This window comes from Crocodylus siamensis, chromosome 3, assembly GCF_052110815.1.
Source record: "Crocodylus siamensis isolate JL-2025a chromosome 3, ASM5211081v1, whole genome shotgun sequence".
NCBI classification, from domain to species: domain Eukaryota; kingdom Metazoa; phylum Chordata; order Crocodylia; family Crocodylidae; genus Crocodylus; species Crocodylus siamensis.
In genome coordinates this window covers 137,228,892-137,248,421 of record NC_143397.1, presented here as the reverse complement: position 1 = coordinate 137,248,421, position 19,530 = coordinate 137,228,892, and the positions used below count along the sequence as shown (strand labels likewise).

General features: G+C 41.9%; 1 protein-coding gene across 5 annotated transcripts in view; it reads right to left on the bottom strand.

Moving 5' to 3' along the window:
• Window positions 1–19,530, bottom strand: part of PIGN (phosphatidylinositol glycan anchor biosynthesis class N) — a 162,044-nt gene that overhangs the window by 42,267 nt on the left and 100,247 nt on the right. For all 5 annotated transcript variants that reach the window (XR_016441351.1, XR_016441352.1, XM_090039316.1 and 2 more), the window contains 6 exons: window positions 18,101–18,280; window positions 9,630–9,766; window positions 8,529–8,628; window positions 8,330–8,422; window positions 6,340–6,431; window positions 2,971–3,082 (listed from right to left, as the gene is read on the bottom strand). Coding sequence is in view for 3 of the 5 variants with exons in the window: in XM_090039316.1 (XP_089895442.1) it covers window positions 2,971–3,082; window positions 6,340–6,431; window positions 8,330–8,422; window positions 8,529–8,628; window positions 9,630–9,766; window positions 18,101–18,280 (714 nt within the window). In the remaining 2 variants the exon portion in view is untranslated. The remainder of the gene's footprint in view (window positions 1–2,970; window positions 3,083–6,339; window positions 6,432–8,329; window positions 8,423–8,528; window positions 8,629–9,629; window positions 9,767–18,100; window positions 18,281–19,530) is intronic.

The following is a 19,530-nucleotide window of genomic DNA, read 5'->3' as shown; positions in this document are numbered from 1 at the left end:
TGGCAGCTTATACAAGAATTAAAAGACATACTAAAATGGAAAACACAGCTATCTGCAAGAAAATTATTTGAATCTCCTGTCTCTCAAAGAGGGATAACCCACTAAGATTTTTTCAGTTTGATGACTGTGTCCAAAAATTGCCAAAGGGGCCAAGCAACAGAAAGTCAAGCAAGTGTGCAACCACCACTAAGTTGCAAAACCCAGTTGCTGAGTTTGGGGGTTTTCTTCTGAAAAAGGAGGAGAAATTAACCTTGTCCCCTGCCAAGCAGTATCTTTCAGCTACTGTGCAAGTTTCATTTAGACAAGGCCTGGCTCAGTTGAGCAAGATGGCTTTTGAAGCTCTTAGCTCCTGTCTGAGTGCCTGGAGGATGATCAGAAGGGCATTCAACATTCTCTAACTTTCACCTTGGGTACATATGAATTGTACTGGATTAATATGAAAGTCTAAGGGACTGAAAGATTTGGGACTGTTCAGCCTGGAGAAGAGATGACTCAGAGGGGACTTGATGGCAGCCTATAAATATATCAGGGGCGTACATCAGGGCTTAGGGGAGCATCTATTCACCAAGGCTCCCCAGAAGAGGACAAGAAATAATTGGCACAAACTGACTGAAGATCCCTTCGGGCTAGATGTACGGAGAAACTTCTTTACAAGTCAAGTGCCGAGGGTTTGGAACAGGCTCCCCACAGAGGTGGTACAGTCATCCACCATGGCAATCTTCAAAAAACATCTTGATGCCCATCTTGCTGGGGTCATCTGATCCCAGCAGTCTTTCCTGCCCAAGTGCAGGGGGGCTGGACCTGATGATCTGTAAGGTCCCTTCCAGCCTCTGACAACTATGACATTAAGTGGAATATGATTATTCTTCCTCTCATTTGGGGGTTAGGGCATAAGGAGGACAGGAAAATGCCTTGATTCAGAGGACATTTCAGTACACTGATGGGAAATACTGTACAAAGAACAGCCTTGCCCTTATGAGGAGTTAATGGGTTCCTGGCATGAAAGAGCAGATCTCACAAAAAAGACAGAAATATCAGTAATCGCCAGGAAAAGCTCGAGATCGGATGAATCAGTAGACTCACAAAGGGGTTCACAGAGTCTCTGCCAAGAGAGTTGGGCAAAAGTGTAAGTGACTATTCTCAGGCTGGGCCCTACCATGGATGAGGACAGAGGTCTTCCTTAAACATTCTCAAATGAATCACTAATATGTTTGAACAGGTAAGAGTCCTGATACGGAAGAACCACTATTCTCAGTGAACAACAGATGCCTTCTCCATTGCTAATCCAGTCAGCTCTGAATGACTGAAGATGTTAGCAGAGGAGCTAAGAATCTTGACTCACACCATGGAGGCTGTTTATGAGGAAGGGGCTTTTGTTTTGGCTAAAGCAAGTACCTCAATGAACTAGTAATGGACAATAAAACAGTAAGAGGAAAACCAGATAAATAGAACAAATACCTGGGATGTGGGAGGCCCATATTCAAAAAACTGTTCCAACTTGGAGCAGGGAATGGCTTCAAGGTGAATGCCTTCACTCTGTGAGCTATTGCCTATCCCAGGACAAACCTCATTCTCACCAGAAAGCCCAACCTGGAAATGAAAAGCTTTCCCCACAACTTGTGTCAAAATTGCTACATTCCCAGGGAGGGAGAAAAAAAGTTAGTCTCAATAAATCAGCATTTTCCAATGAAAGGTTTCCACTGAAAAACTAACCCCAAATCTAGCTCAAACAGGCAAGTGCTTCTTATCTTCTAGGAACAGCAGCAACTTTTTACAATCTTTTCCTTTTGAGCCTCTAGCACTTAATAGCAAGAAATGCATCCTTCCCCAAACAGCCAGACAGAACGTGCTGATGCAATCAAGCATCTTGAGAGCAAACAGAATTTCCTGAATCCCTTGACTGACTTAAGAATAGCCTGGCATCTCCTTTACCTTCAGACTCAAGGTCTGTCTCCATGGGAAAATGTAAAAGCACCAAAGAGCTACCTCATTAGGCTGTGGTCCCAGAGCTAAGGATCATGTAACATTTATTTTAAAGATACTCCCATAAAAGCTCTGCTAGCTGCTAGATGACAGAAATACTAACTTTTTAAAAAGCACTGAACTGTGGAACTAGAAAGGCTTTTCTTTCTACAGCACTGAGCCACAAGTAAAAACCATTATTTGTACACAGGCAGATATTTTACACAGGCTTTTAGGCACTTGTTTTCTACAGTATGGGGCCTTTTTTTTTTTGTATTGTTCAGCCCCTCCAAACTGATGCACTGAACACATCCTTTGGGTAAGCAGGAAACTGTGACATTACTGATAGGTTTTACAAAGGGACTGCTTTTGAAATTTTAGCCTGGGGGGGATGCTTTGTTTAACATGTGTCAAGTTAAAGAGATGTGCATGTGCAAATGATTACTGAAAGTGTAACAACATACCTATAATTGGTTAATTAACATGCAATTTTGGAAGTGATGGTCACACAGTTCAGGAAAATATAAGGAAAGTCTCAATTTTGTTATAAGACAAGAACAGGATTTAGAATCTTCAGATAAAAAGTCAATTACAGATGCATGCTGGTCTTCAACTTCAAGCCAGAAATGGAAAAGATAAACTCTCTGGATGATAGTGTGCCCCTGATATTGGACAGTTATACCTGTGGACTGCGAGAAAGCCATTACCCTTGAAGAACAACACATCAAAACATGCATGGGTAGCAAATACATATACATCAAGAAATGTGTCCACAATGAGAAGGAGTATTTGGTGCTGCAAACATTACCATATTAAGAACCGTTTATTACCATGAGCACAGTTTCACTGAAAAAGGAAGTCAGTGAGACAATTCTCATTTTTTATCACTTTTCTGTTCTTAATTTTTGTTTTTTTGGTAGGGCCTACACTTTTGGGTCCTTATATAACACAAAACAATTTACATATAAGAAAGCAAACATTCAGATGTATTGAAAATTAGTAACTGACCTGAAAAAGAAGTATTGCCAGATCTTTGCGATGCACATTTTTATTTTTGCTTTTCCAAAGAGATGGAAGAGAGGAGATAGATATAAGAAGAATCAACAAACCCGCTGCTGTTCTGTTAAATAAAATAAAATAAAATAAAATAAAATAAAATAAAATATCAACAAAAATCTCCTTTAGAAAACCTACAGGAATAACCTCATTAAAAGGAAAGCCAGTCTTGTTGTTTTTTGAAGCCTTGTCATATCCAAAGAGTCACTGTAATCTTTTCTTTCCTCCACTCTAATTACTCAGTTTTTGTTTTGTGTGTGTGTCTTGTTTTTCATATTGAGACAAGCACCCATCATTTTCAGTTTTTTCTGAATTGGTTTTTTGGCAAGGGCTTGAATTGAACAGAAACAAATATCTGTGGTTTAAAAGTAATTTGTTTCAAGTTTTGCCATAATATTAAAACCCAGTGGTATCCCACAGGGTTTGGTCCTTGGACCGGTGCTATTTAATATCTTCATCAGCGATTTGGACGGGGGTGTAGAGAGCACCCTGTCCAACTTCGCAGATGATACCAAGTTATGGGGCAAAGTTAACACACCAGAGGGCAGGGAGCAGAAACAGTCCAATATGGGCAGGTTGGATCAATGGGCAGTATGAAACAGGATGCAATTCCACAAAGACAAATGCAAGGTACTCCACCTACGGAGGAGGAATCCCCTGCACACCTACAGGTTGGGGGATAACCTCCTCAGCAGCTCAGTGGCTGAGAGGGATCTTGGAGTCATAGTCGACTCCAAGACAAACATGAGCTGGCAGTGTAACAAAGCCATTAATAAAGCCAATTGCATCTTATCGTGCATTAGCAGATGCATGTCCAACAGATCGAAGGAGGTGATGCTCCCCCTCTATGTGGCATTGGTCAGGACGCAGCTGGAGTACTGCGTACAGTTTTGGGCGCTGCACTTCAATAGGGATGTGGAGAATCTGGAGAGTGTGCAAAGGAGGGCCACTCGTATGATTAGTGGCCTCCGTGCAAGATCCTACAAGGGGAGGTTGAGAGATCTGGAGCTCTTCAGCCTTCACAAGAGATGTCTGAGGGGAGACCTTGTAGCAGCCTATAAGTTTATCACGAGAAGACGACAGAGAATTGGAGATGAGCTATTTACTAGGGCACCCCAGGAGTAACTGGGAATAATGTGTACAAACTAGTGGAGAGTAGATTCAGGTTAGACATTAGGAAGACATTTTTCACAGTAATGGCGGCCAGAATCTGGAACGGGCTGCCAAGAGAGGTGGTACTATCACCCAACTTGGAGGTCTTCAAGAGGAGGCTAGATAGGCACCTGGCTGGGGTCATCTGACCTCAGTCCTCTTTCCTGCCTGGGGCAGGGGGTCAGACACGATGATCCTTTGTGGTCCCTTCTAACTCTACAATCTATGAATAAAACACTGCCTTTAAATAACCACAAACATTTTGAAATAGCAGTAGTCTAACAGTATATTTCTAATAGGAGGAATGCTACTACTCATGATCATTTCTTTTTAAGTAGTGATACTCTTCACACTTTATTTACCATTGTAAAACTGAATGCAGTGTTCATTAAAAGATCCAGACTGACAAGCACAGAATGTGTAGGTATGGGGGGCAGGGAGAGAGAACAGATGCACTGCATGCTTCTGCTTCAACCTAGATGTAGAAAGAACCACAGGTAGCATTAAAATGGTATAATTACCATGTCCATTAATTCTTTGGCCTCTCAGCAGGGATTGTCAAAGGTATCTGTATGGTTCCTGTGATATGCACTCATGAAAAACAAGAACTGAATAAATACATCCTCTATAAAAAGTCTGCTGAATCTGATTTGAACTTGGTAGTGACTTTCATGTACTAATATATAGCCAACATGAGAATTACACTGAGGGCTACTCGGTATAAGTTACTGAAGGAGGCCTGACCTGGGATTTAGTGTTGCTGGAGATATAAAAATGTTTAATAAATGTACCTGGTTTGCACAGACACTCTAGTTTACCTACTACTATTTTATTTTATTTTCCACCCCTACTCCATCAAGTGCCGCAAAGTGCCACCTCCGTGCTAAATTACTGTTTCAAGCCTTTCCAAAGACTCCATGAAAAAGACATCCACAAAACATTCCAGATCAGCTAAAATATGTTTATGGGAAAATCCAAGATATGCAATCACTGCTCGTGTACTGTAATTCAACAAATTAGGCTTGGACTGTATATGCAGCCAAAACAATAGCCATATGACAAAAAGATCTCATTTGGGTATTTCTAAGATGCTCACCACATTAAAACCTGAGCAGGTGGGCAGTGGTTGGGGCCAGTCTGTATAAAAATTGCTAGGATTGATTAAAATAGAAAGGTCAATGTTGGAATTATAACAGGGCACCAATAGTTCTGAAAAGCCTTAGATTATAGATTTTCGTTCTCCTCCCAACCCACACATCATGTATCATTGATCTAAAGCTGTATCTTACTGATGCACTGTCACACAGTACTTAAATGGCTCCATCAGGTACAATACCTCCTGTAAGGCTGTGAAAGGCAGTGTCAAGTTCAAATCAAGCTTCTTATTTCTCTGCATTAAGCATCATGTGCTATCTAACTGAACTGAAGCTGGACAAATTAGTGGGACTGAAAACTAGACAGGTGAAAAAGATAAATCCTGAAAGATGACCAGGAAGAGTGCAAAAGAAATGGAGCAGATCATGGAGAAAGGATGTACCAGAAGGAATATGGGGGAAACTGAAGGGGTGGGTGGAAGTGACAAAGGAAAGAAAAGCACAACCTGTACTTGGACAGAGAACCGAAAGAAGAAATGGATTAGGAAATGTGAAACAGAAAGATATGAAACAGGAGACATGAAGAAACAGGGGAAAAGTTCATTTAGTTACTATAAGAAATTCATTAACTATACACTATTATTCAAATGACTTAAAATTAGGTATCAGAATTCAGAAAGACACTGTCAAAGTAAATGGGTTTTAGAGAAATGCGCTCTCTCATGTTTGTCAATGCTATTTACCATGTCTGTACCCAAATGAAAAAGTTTCCTTTAATTAAGATCTTTATTTTCATGTACAATTTGCAATTTGTCTATAGTGAAAAATGCTTTTCTCCACATGAAATTATAGAACACTGTGCCTTTTGTTACAGTATTGTAGGAAAATTAAAAGTCCATTTTCATCCATACTAGTGAATAACTGTCGTTTCTATAATCACCTCATTTAAATTCTGAATCTCAATACCTGTTTCAACCAGTTTCCAATAACAGAATTCCTCACATATATCAAAACTCAGCCTACATCTGTGAATTGAGAAATAAAAAGTTGCAAAGAAAAAAAATGTTACCCTTACACAAGAGAAATATTTGGTTCTCTTCCGACAACAGGCATCAAGGGAAACATTGCCAGAAGCCAACATAAGAGAGTCCAGCTTACTGCTGTTATCTAAAACAAAGGAACAGAACAGCAGCATATTTGGAGGTCATTTTGAACAGAGAATCGACTGAATGGAGAAAACATTTCAATATATACTATACTGAGCTTGCAGCATAACAGCTATTGGCAGCCCCCCAGGGGTGAAAAAAAGTGACTGCATATATCTGAGATAACATAAGCAGAAAAAAATTGATGGAGTCACTTATATTAGAGCACTTTGGCTTCATTTAGAAAGGTGCTCCAATTCAAGAAGGCATTTAGACAACTGCTAAAGTCATACTGAAGCCAATGAGAGTTAACAAGTTATGCATATGTTAAGTAGTGTCCTAAGCCTGGTAAATAATCTTATGGCAGCAAGGAGTGATTATGCAAATATGAGACCTGTACACAAGTGTAATGTTAAAGGAATTATCCTACAATTAATAAATCATCCCTATTTTACCAGGCAGTAATATTTTCTAGTTCATAAATTAAAGCCACATGTTTGACTCGTCATTTTCTAAGCAATCTCTAACTTAGCCATAGTAGGAAACCATCAAAAACTGAGAAAATTGAACATTTTGGTTTGAAAAAACTTTGTCATGCTTCACTTGGTACTAGGCTGCAGGCACATAAAAGTATTCTATAGCAGTAGCATAAGAAGGGGCAGGCAACCAGGGAACATGAACCAGACATTGCCTTAATTCTGGTGCCCCCCAATTTCTGGCTCTAGCAGAGGCATAGAAGGGCAGCTCCATGTATGGGGCAGCTTTGACACATAAGGAAACACCAGGCTACTACAGTGCCAATCACGGTGGTACAGTCAGCCACTGCTGCGGTGGTGGCTAGTTTTGTGTTCTTTTCAAAGGGCAGCACTTGGGGCTGCTGCCCTGGTTGCTCCTCCCACCATTTATACTAGTGGGCTCCAAAGATCAGCAGCAGTGCAGCAGCAGCGTACATCAGAGGGGCACCCTGGGAATTTTAGTTCTCTAGAGTGACAGTGGATTTTGCTACTGCTGGGGGCAGATTTCACCCCTGCACCCCATGGCACCTGTTCTCCTCCTGATGCCTGTCTCCGCAGCCTCTGACCACCCCCAGCTACCCCTCCATTGCCTCTGCCTATTCCCTGCCTCCTCTTCCCACCTCCCCACAGCCCTAGAAGGACTCCAGCCCAGCTGCAACCTGAGGCACAAAGCACATTGTTATTCCAGCCACCACCACTGTAGTGCTGCTGCCAGAGCTGCTGCCACTGCATTGTGGAGGGAGAGGTGGGGGCAGAGGCAGTTGCGGGATGAGGCAGCGGCATCTGCAGCTCTGGTCCTGACCCTACCTTGGACTCAAGTCAAAGATTAAAGGTTTTGCCTCCATATTACCGGGGGCGGGGCAAGACCTTGTCTTGGATTAGAGTAAATACTTTAACTAAATTATCTACTGTACTCTGATCAATCATGCATACCCCCTTTGAGGTCCTTAATGTTTACAAAACAGCTACGTTGTATTGACACTTCTGCATATGAGTATTTATATTGATTTCAATGCAAGGACTTAATAAAACACTGCATCACAAAACACTAAACTGACAACTGCAGCTATCCTGAAGGTAGGATGAAAGCATGACATGGAGACTATGATGGGGGGGGACTCCAGGAGAAATCTTGTGTTCTCAAGAAACCTGTCTGGCAAGGACAGTGACTACCAAATGCAACACAGACATCCCACAACCAATATCAGCTGTCAGTTTAATGTCACAGCAACTCAGCTTGTTCAGCAGCCTTACTGCTTTGGCTTAGCGATAGATTAAAAAAAATGCTGCATCCCTTTGCCTTTCTAAATATTACTCCTCATCTCAATGCTTTCTTTAGAGAAAGAATAATCATGAAGTCCAATCCTGATAACCAATGACAGAATTATTTTGGCCAAATCCATACCTTTGCTTGAGCCCATAGCTGCGTGATCACCGGCCAGCCAGCAAAAATGATGAGACCAACAGTAAGTGTAGAACGGTAGAAGAAGCTGAAAACCTAACAGAAATTCTAACATGAGATCAAAAAAAAATAGGCAAGTGACATTTTCTCAGGCAGACAAGTTAGCTGAGTACTTTATTAATAATACTAATCAAGTACTTACTAATATTTCAATTCCCAGAGCACAAATGAATAGGAATCCAATAGACTGATGCAGAGGAAATGTCAAGAGTAGTTTTATAAGATCCTGAATCACTGGGAATCTGTTCAAAATGATTGAGAAGAATAATGAATGTATATTTAGTTAAAACAAAGAGAGAGGGTCTCCACCCTAACTGCAGATGGTTCAGAGCATAAGCATTCACAAGAAGCCATTTTTTCTACTTTGACCCGTATTTTTGCAAGTATCAGACTAACCTCTTTAAATTGGTTGCTGACAAGCATTGACAAGCATTTTACACTATGGTCAGTATCCACCAAAACTAATGCAAAGTTGAAAAGCTTTTAGAAAAATATGCTCAGTTAGGTTTATTGGCATCTTACTATAAAGTCCATTAATACATGCCAATCACAATAGTTTCCCTGAAAATAAATATGTTATTAATATTAACATAACAACATTATATTAGGCAAAGAACTGCAACCTCAAGTTTACATGTATTTCCATAATCTAGAAGTTTTCCCCCGTCTTTACTCTCCTAAGGGAATACAAAACCAAGAATACGTCTTGCAAAATGAGGATGTGATCCTGGATGGTACCACCTAGCAACCTCATTTCCAACAGGAACTTGCCAGTTCTATCTGGAGGATCGAAAAGTTAATTGGGCTGGAGAGAAAAGTTGCCCAAATTATAGAATAGGGTACTGTAATTCAACATTTTAACCACTTCAAAAATCATTCCTGAACTAAAAAAAGCTCCATCAGGCAAGGATATTTTGTTTTTTTGAAAGATAAAAGTTATTTTTACTATTCAAGAAGGCAGGGCAGGGAGGATATCAGAGACCAACTCATTCAGAGAGGTGTTTGCTTTCACAAGCTGCACTTTACTCGGTCAGATGTTAACCATTTACTATTCAAGGTTTCCTAATACAAGAGACATTATGGATATTACTCTATCCACTAGGGGGAAGATAAGAATGAATCAGAAAACAAAATTTCATTAAATCAAATGAAAAAAAATATTTGTCAATACCTTTTGGATAATCTAATCATCACAGAGGAAAGAGACATGGCTTTGTCTCACACAACTTTATGCTTTACTTACTCTCTCACAACAGCATACCAGACTGGTACCGGTAACAGACAGTATATGTAATAGGTCCAAGGACATGCTTGAATCAGCAGGAAAAAAGCTATAAATATTCCAACAGCTGAAAAGCCATATGCAAAAACAGAAGATGCCTGAAAAACACAAAATGATTCATATAAATATTCCAGATGAACTTAAACATGGGAGCTTTATATCTGAATGAAGCAACTGAAACCTGTGCAACTGTTATGCCTGCCAACACCCTGTATATGGATTTTTCAGCATGTAATTTTTTTAGTGCAATTTTTAAAACACCTATTTCTACTGTATTAGGAATTAGCATGATAGGAAGTTCAATAATTAACTTGAAATACAGACCATTACATTTCTACAGGAAAATCTACATCTCTTCTCAGGACCAACAGATAGATGTCACAACTTGCCTTACGTAAGTAAAGCTTTCCTATACAAGGATGGGCACCAGAAGAGCATTGTAGTTTGCATTTGTTTCCTGAAAACCATCCATTTGTTATGTATAAATCTTCTTTAAAAATATGTTTGATGAGTTTTATTGTTCACGCAAGAAAGTAAAAAGCAACAGGTATTGTAAGGATCTCTTCCTTATTAAGGTAGTATAAGAGTAATGTTTTAGCTGTGATGGTCCACAAGAGACCTGACAAAGGATGTCTTGCATTCAAAAGCTTGTCTAAGTTTATCCCAATTACACAGTTGGTCCAATAAAAGCTATCATTTTAAGAAATCCTTGCCTCTTTCATTATTAAGAGTAGGATCAATGCAAAACATATGCCAATCCCATTGTGCTAACCACTCTAAGGACCCAAGACAGACCTTGTCCTGAACAGCTTACATTGAAATCCCAAGATTGCAGATAACGACTGACAAGAGGTAGCTATTGTAGAGAGGGGTAAGTCAGGACTGTCCATGTTCTGAGTGCCCGGAGGCTGCATGCCCGCAGGCTGCACACAAAAGAGTCAATGGCTAGGAACAAACGTTAAACATAAACTGGTTTAAGTTATCAGAAACTGGTTTAAACCTGTAACAACAGACGTTCAGTGCATTTAAAACACTTACAAAATGGCCAAAGCAGGCCTTAGGTAAACCTGGTTGGATGTAGTATCAGACTTAACCGATATAGGTGAAAACAGTTTACAGAACTTCTGTTCCAGACCCCTTTCCAGTTCAAGTTAATTCACAGTCCTTCAGCATCCCAGGATGCTTTGCAGCCGAAACTGCAAAGCCTGGGCTATGTTGTCTCTTCCAGAGAGCAGGGTTGGTCCCGCCCCTCTGCTCCCCACCTGAAGCATTGACAGTGGCTGGCTGGCTAAGAAGAGGGGTGAAATCCTGCTCCATGAAGCAGCTCCTTCCAAGCTTTTCCCCACACTCACCACTGCAGCAGAGGAAGGAGGGTAGCCAGACCCTGGGGCCAGGCAGGTGGAATGAGACAGAGGGCAAGAGGGGGCTTTAAGCCCCCTCCCTCCACCTGGGACTCTAGCCCGGGCTGGTCTGGCAAAGCCTCAGCAGCCCCTGCCAGGCTTTTCCCTGATCCCGGTTCAAGTGAAAAGGTGGGGTGTGTGGCTACATGCCAGCCAGGCTGGCAAGCTGAGGCAGGGAGGAAGGAGGCTTAAACCCCCCGCTTCCTTACTGGAAGGGACCCCAGCTGGGCACTGTACCTAGCTTTCCCTCTGCTCCCTGGCCTTGACATGGCCCACTGCCCCTCCACGCAAGCAGGGAGCACAGGGGAAAAGCCAGACAGGGGCTGCTCCACCCCTGCCAGGTAGTCCCTGGCTGGGGTCCCTTGCAGTGGGCTATGCGAAATGGCTGTGTTTCATTTCTGTTTCAGATTCAGCCGTTTCGGAGGAACAGTGATTTCTTTTGGTGTTTCAGGCTGCTTTTCTGTTTCAGTCGAATCTCTTTCGGAGTTTTGACACTGTTTTGGTGCTAATTTGGAGACTTGGATTGGCCAGGGAGAGCCACAGGAGAAGCCCCCATGGTTGCCCTACCCAGCCTAGGCCTCCCAACACTTTAAAAAAAAGAAAAGAAAAGAAAAAGCCCTGCATTTCACCAGCTGTAGCAGCAGTGATCACAGCCTCTGAGGGCTCATGGCAGAGCTCCCCTTTCCCCCCACAGCACAGGGCAGTGGGGGGGGGGGGCAGCAGGAATCACTCCCCCCCCCGCCTGGCACTCATGGGGCAGCTGCACCGTGGCACAGATGCAGCGCAGCTCAGCAGGGTGCTGCATACTGTCTGGGAGCTGAGGCCACTGGGGCTGAGTGGTGTTGGGCTCCGGCTGACAGCTGGAGTTGCCCCAGCTCCCAGACAGCACGCAGCACCCTGCTGAGCCACGCTGCACCCACACTATGCAACAGCTGCTGCATGGGTGACAAGCAGGGGGAGGGTGATCCCCACTGCCCCCCCCCCCACTACCCCACGCTGCACAGGGGGCTCTGCCACATGCCCCCAGACACCCTGATTGCCACCGCTACAGCTGGTGAGTGCGGGGCTATTTTTTTTCTTTTTTTAAAGCGCTGGGAGACTGGGACCGGTAAGGGAACGATGGGAGCTTCTCCCACAGCTTCCCCCACTGTGTTCCCAGCTGGGGTTTCCTTGGGGGGGGTGGGGGGCGGCAGCCCCTGCCGGGCTTCTGCATCCCCCTGCTCCTCCACTCCCTGCTCAGGTGGAGGAGACAGCAGCCCTTGCCGGGGTGTTGTACCTCACCTGAATGGGGGAGGTGGGGGGCATGGCCATGCCCCAGCCTGGGGTTGGCATGCTGAGGCAGGCGGTTTAAACCCTCCTCCCTCCCCACTTGAGCATGCCAGCCCTGAGCCGGGATGTGGCCATGCTCCTCTGGCAGAGCAGGGCTGGGGTCTCATGTGCAGGGTTTAAAGGGCTGGAGTCAGGGAAGGAGGTTTAAAGCTTCCATTCCCATGGCCTCAGCATACATTAACTACCACTGCTCTCCCCTGCTTCCAAATTTCCTGACCCATTTCCTGGTCCCAAATTGCAGATGGGAACAGGCTTACAACCAGAGATCATCTAGTCCAACCCCCTGCCAGATCATGCCTATCCAAACCATCCCATGCCAATTCTTGGTTACCTTATTACAAAAACTGCACTATCAACCCTGTCACACAACCTAACCTGTCCTAGGTAAAGCAGAGGAACAACAGTGGTGACACTTTAAGGTTACAGTTACAATCCATTAGATAGAGATTCTACCTAACAAATGGATAAGTCCTCCAGTCCATTACAGATTAATCACAAAACAAATTCCTTCGTGCCATTTCAATACTCCCTACACATCACATAGTTTTAACATGGATATACGAAATCTTACCACCAGTTCCAAGTAGCATAGGAAGTAAACCAACAGAAACCAATAGTAATACGGGTGAGTCAGTGAGGCAACAGAAAGGATTCTATTGAAAAAAGCCAGTTACAGCAAATGAACGAAAGCCTCCAGACCAAGGACATAGAGACTCATTTCTTTTAAGAGAATCACTTGACTTGATTCAGCTGACCTCATTTTAAAAAAACATCTGGCTTTTATGAGCACACTTCCAAGTTTTGCATAGCATAGCTAATGCTCTGAATACTCTTAGTGTGTTCACTGGCTCTATTAATAACAAAAGTCATTAAGTTCTGGGTTATTCCTTCTTAAAAAAGAAAGAAAACATCAGTTATGCATTATGATTTTTCTGAACATTATTCAATTTTAAAATTCTTTATTAAAAGGGCAGAAACAATCTTATTTCAGCCCAGACACTGCAGGAATCACTACAGGAATATCCTCAAAATAATTTACTGAATACATGAAGATGTTAACTAAGCATTCACTATCATATACATCAACAAATGTAATTTATTCTGAAAATATCTAAACGATTTTTTTGAGAGTCTTTAATCTCCTCCTTATACAACGTGATGGGGGACCCCCAGTGATCCAGTGCCTTCCAGGCTCAGGAGGCACCAGTTGCCCACATCTCTTAAAATGAAAAATCCATGTTTTTCCTGGGTAAAAGGGAAAATCCACGGTTTTTTCTGTTTTTCCGTGGAAAATGGAAAACCTGGATCCCTGGTGATATGTGCAGTGACCCAAACACATTACACACTGTGTTAGCAGAGACAGCAGCCAAAATGTTTTCTTAGCCTACCAATTTTCACAAGGTAGATACTGCAAAGCTATTGCAAAGCAACTGAGCTTGATCTAAACCCAACTATTTTCAGTCTAAATCAATGTGACATAAATTGATAGCAAGATGCCTCCTGTTTTCCCCTCCTCAATCAGCTTTTGTAACATGAGCCTTTTATTTTGGGGGCATGTCAACTGGCATAAAGCAAATACAGATGACACTGAAAATAGATTAAGAAAAAAAATATATGCTGCCTGATCAAGTGATGGCAGGGAAAGGAGGGGAAGAGAAGATTTTGAGGTGGAATCGGTAGAAGGCTTTGTAGAGGGGTAGTAACAGGAGTATGTAGTAGAAGAAATATCTCAACAGGTTTATTCATCTTCTGTATCCATTTTATATGAAGAAAACTTTTATAAAATACTCCTGATCCAACACATTTTCTAATGGTGATGCCTCATATTAGAGAATGTGTGGAGAAAGAAACCCCTTTTCCTAAGTGTGGTGCTTGTTCCCAGAGATCCATATATACTGAAGGAAAACAACCAGAATAATAACTATCACGGTGGGTGGTAATATCCCTTTGGATCCACAAGTTTGCCCACTGAATGCCCCAGTAAAAGAAGTTTGCTTTGTGCAGAATGAAGACCTGATATCCTTGTGGGTTTGGCTGTCAGATTATGTACTGTTTAAATGTAGAAGAAGTAATCACACCCCTATCTGCTCTCAACTACAGATTGAAATACCATAGTAAAATAAATCTGTTACAGCCTGGTGATGTAGAAACTATCCCATCAGATTAGATGATTAGAACAGTGACAAAAGAGGGAGATATTTAAAAAATGGATTCCATTCCTGACGTTTGCAGAAGACAAATTTCAGCAGTGATAATGTATAAGAACTGTTGTATACAATTTCCTTTGTAAAGAAATAAAACTTCAACCTCATGGATTTCCTGCATATCTGTCCCTGTGGAGAAACTAGTTCACAGTTTCTTAGAAATGCACATACACAAAAGTGGATGGCCTCGGTACAGGCTAAAAACTTTAAATCCATACCAAGGCCATCCACTTGCACATATTTGCAGCGTGCTTCTAAGAAACTGTGAACCAATTTTTCCACATCCAGACTTGGCCATTATGAGCAGGAGAAGCACAAAATAGGGTGTGAAGGGACTGGAATACAAGAACAGAAATCATGGGATTGTTGCTGGCAGGGCCTCATGCTCAAAGCCTGCTTCACAAAACATTTTTTTATGGAAAAGGTAGATAAGGAAGCAAGACTGACTTACCCAAAAACTCAGCAGAGCTTTCAGGGTTGGGCTTGGCTGCCCACAGGGGTTGACCATATCCATGCAGACATACCCTAAAATCTGTATGCCTAACTACTCTGACATTAGTTGAGTTTGTGGGGTTGCATGGTAGGGTTAGTGACCCACATTTAAAAAAATTTGAACCAATGTTTCCCAAAATACAGGCTCCTTGACTGCCCACCTCTCCCCCTTTACAAAATGCAGCATTCTTTATGGTTCACAAATGTACCAATCGTGCTGATGGTGGGATCACTTAACATTTACCTGATTTGTCATCCACCAAATGTTTTGGGGAGAATACTGAATCTGGTATTCAACAAACACATAGGCATTATTCTGATGCTCCAGATCTGACAAGATGCCCCTTCTGAATATATCTGAATCCCTCTGCCTGCTTCTCCATGAGAGCCAGGATCTCTGTGGTGTACTTGCCCCTTTCCTTGCCTCCTGTGAATCTGGGGGCCCTTACTCTCTATGATACGGTCTCAGACCTTCCCCTAAAGCTCCCGCATAAGGATCTGGTGGAGAGGGAGCGGGGAGACAAAGGGAGAGGAACAAAAATAGGCTGAAGGTGCTCCCTAACTGGTTTCTAGAAAAATATACTATTAAAAAAAGTGCAAGCCATGCCTGCTTATGGTATAGGAACTGGATGCAGGTAGGGTTGACCAGACAAGCCAAAGGCATATCTGAAAAATCTAACAAAAAAATCAGGAGCTCACGTAAGGGACTGACTTTGTAGGGAGTCAGGGCCTGGTCTGGTGTATAGCACTTCCTTGGTTACGTAGCTTGGATATGGCCATGTAATAAGCTGCTGCCTGTAATTTATGTAAGCAGCAACAGCAGAAAGTACCAAACTGTAAAGAGCACCAGGTGCTAAGGTTTTGTGAAAAGCTAGTAGCTTAATGGGATGAAAAGGGAAGTTTCCTTGGAAATTGTGATGGGGAAGGATGCTGGGGAAGGAGAGGGGGAAGGAGGTGCTCCAGTTCTCTCATGTTTTGGATTGTAACCAACACATAAAACTGCTAAAGACTTTGGGACACAGACCACATCTGTGATTTCTTACCAGCTTTGTCAACAGTAGCATGACCATAATTGCTGCTGCACTATGAACAGGATATCCAAGAGTGGGAAGGAAGATCTGGAATCCTATAGCAACATTTAACTAACCAACACCGCCTGAACTGCAAAGTGTTAATTGAAAAGGTCTAACAATTGCAGATGAGCTAACTCCTGCCTTCTTTGATGCCCCTGCCACACAAATGTAATCTGCTTTTGAACTGTACTCCACAGAAACGACTTACTCCTGGCCTTTACTCCAGAGCTTATCTTACTATACAGAAAAAAACAGCATTACTGCTAAATTTTATAACCCATTCATCCTGATAAGCACTGCTATTACTATACTTTTAATAACCCACAAACCATGCTCATATCTGGTAATTGCTAACACTCCCCATGGAAAGAAAATCCCACTTGGGCCTCACTGCTGGCAACCTACATAGTGCAGGACTTAAATGAGACTTATGGAGACCACGGATAGGGACTACATTTGTAGGGCTAAATATGGCCTTTGTAGTGCTACAAAAAGCAAGCAAAGAGCCATTCAAACTGCATGAAGTGCTACAAAAAAGTACTACACAATGTTGCTTCTTTCAAAGTTGTAGCTCTGTTGGCAGATGTTTAGCACAGCTGGGCAGCTGGGGCTTTGCTAGTTGATCACTGACTGCCCGCAGTCCTTGGCAGGGGAGAGAGCAGCAGCAACTGGGCTCTGTTGGGGGCAGTGGAAACCAAGGAGCAATACCCTAATGGCCCCTAGCTGGAGAGCTTACCTTTGTCCAGCAAGGGGGAATGGAACACTTTCACACCCATATAGCACTACATTTTTGTAGTGCTATGAAGTGCTGACATACTTTGCAGCACAACAAATGAACACATTATTCATGCCCTGAATTGTTCAAGAGTGCACATGCAGTATTTCCTTTTGCTTACGTACACACTGGGATCAAGCAAAGGGGCTCATCTGTAGTTCAAAGTCCATCATAAACACAGCTTTGGCAAGTAGCTCCAACATTCCCATCCACCATTCAATGCAGTTACACCAAGTACAGTGTCTGCAGCAGAAATATTTGTATACAATTCTTTAACTAAAGTAGCATGGGCACGCACCTTTGCCCTTTATTTCTTGGTTTTCAGATATTCCAGTTTTAAAGAAAATTACATTTTAAAACAGCATAAGACAACAAGAGGTAATCTTAACTCTGTATTTGGGGTGGGGAGGCAGGGAGGTCACTGAATTCTGGCTAAAAGGCTCATATTTATTTATGGAGTTAGGTTCTCCTGATGTTAGAGAGATAGCTTTTTAATCTCTTCCCTAGTTGTACATCATTGTCAGTATCTAATTAGGTCACAAGCAAAATGACTGCCATAGACAGTAACTTTAAAATGCCAGTATTATGGAGATTTTTCTGAGGCACCTATTAAAGCTTCCATTTTTTTAATACAGTGCCCAAATGATACCATACATAGAGTGTCAGAACACTAGAGAAAGATATAGTTTCTGTATACTACTAGACTATGATTCCAATGTAGTCATAAACAAAAATGCACAAATACTGAAAATGCAATCAAAGAAACTATGATTGAAATTCATACAGATAAAGAAACATTGTAAAGAAAAACAATTATGAGTCTCCATTAAGTTAAAACTGAACTAGTTAAATGCAGATATCTTTTTGGTGTTTTTAGTTTAGTTCAGAGATCCAGTGAACTACAAACCTCATCGCGAAGTGGGATTAATCTGAATGCTCCTTCCCATACATTATCTAGCAACCCTTGGTGGGGGGGAATGTTCCAAACCACACCTGAAAGTTGGTGAGGGAGATTTCCACCAAAAAACAAGGATTACGAGCCAGAAAGCCTCTTTTTAAACTCATGGAGACATCAGCCAGACCACTGTTTTTAAAGAAATTAATACTACATGTGTGCATATTACTGATAACTGGGCAGTCACTATATCTTTTAACCTACCTTATTATTCTGGACAGTCCTCATCAGATTGGTATGCGTCTTAATAATCAGCAAAATCACATAGGATGTCCAGCCCACAAAACCCATTGCAATACTTATGCCCAGGAACAATCTGTCGTAAGTATGATAATATGACAGTCCTTCCAAAGCAAGGATAATTAAGGTTTTGCAAAGAGATATCTAGAGAGAACAGAGCATATGCAACAGTTTAGTGTGTGAGACAAGATTATCAAAAAATAAATCTGCCTAAAAATAGAAAGCGAAGGACAGTTAACTCAAAGTTAATGTATATTCACGTATCCCACACCCTCAAGAGCACAGCTTTTTGGCCTGCGGTTGTCTATACAGGCCACATACGTGCCCTGGATGCTCAGGTGTGACTTAGTTCCTTCACCAGTTTAGAATCCAAATGATGCATCACTCTGACAGGATGGGAAGGAAGATATAGTTTTTGGAATATATATAAGGACAACTCGTCTTGAAGAACTCCAAGTATTTCCTTCTTCTTCAAGGGTTGCTCCACATATAGTCTGCCTTGAGTGACTTCTAAGATACACGTGTAAAGTTGAAAGACTGCAACACAACTCTACCAAAAGCAGCAATCTGCTTCTATTAGGGAACACTGTTTATTCAAAACATAGATAGGACTCCAAAAAAGGTGCCCTGCAGGTATCTGAAACAGAAGTGTTTTTCAAGGAACCGGCAGAAGCTGCCTGAGCCCTAGTAGAGTGAATCCTAATTACAGCGTAGAGATTTAAATTAGCTCATAACAGATCTTAATACATTCTGAAACCTACTAGGATTGTCCCTCCAGGCTGTCACTGCTTGACCTTTCATTCCATCAGCAGATGAACAGCTTTGGGGAAACTGAAAGATTTGGCCCTTTGTAAGAAAATGATAGGATTCTGAAAATCTGGTGTGTAGCCTCTACCTTCTTAATTAGAACATAGTTTAAGGAAAAATACTTGAAAAGGATCATTTTTTTCAAATGTAAATCCATTACTTCATTGGGCATCTATGGAATTGTAAAGAAAAGCCAGGAATTCTAATAGTGCTGTGCTAGAACATTATATGGAAAAATGGCCCAAGGGCCAGAAAGAATAATATCAGGATACATGCTTATTCTTACTTGTCTATACAATCAGGCATGTAAAAAAGTCTTCATCTCTCTTTCAGACCTCTATGCTCAAAAAAAAAGACTTCTGAGAATATGCAGCATATGTACTGAATCCTTGCTCACTGCATTGGGCAACTGAAGAGAAAAAAGAACAACCTAGTTTTAAGGCTGCTGAAACCAAATACTTAGTTTAATTGCTGGTCAAACTGTAATAAGGCATGCATCTGCTACTACTGAGGCAGAGGTCATCAGTTCCCTGGTGGTAATATTTAAGCCTGTGGAGAGTAGTGGAGATAACCTTTGGTACTACATA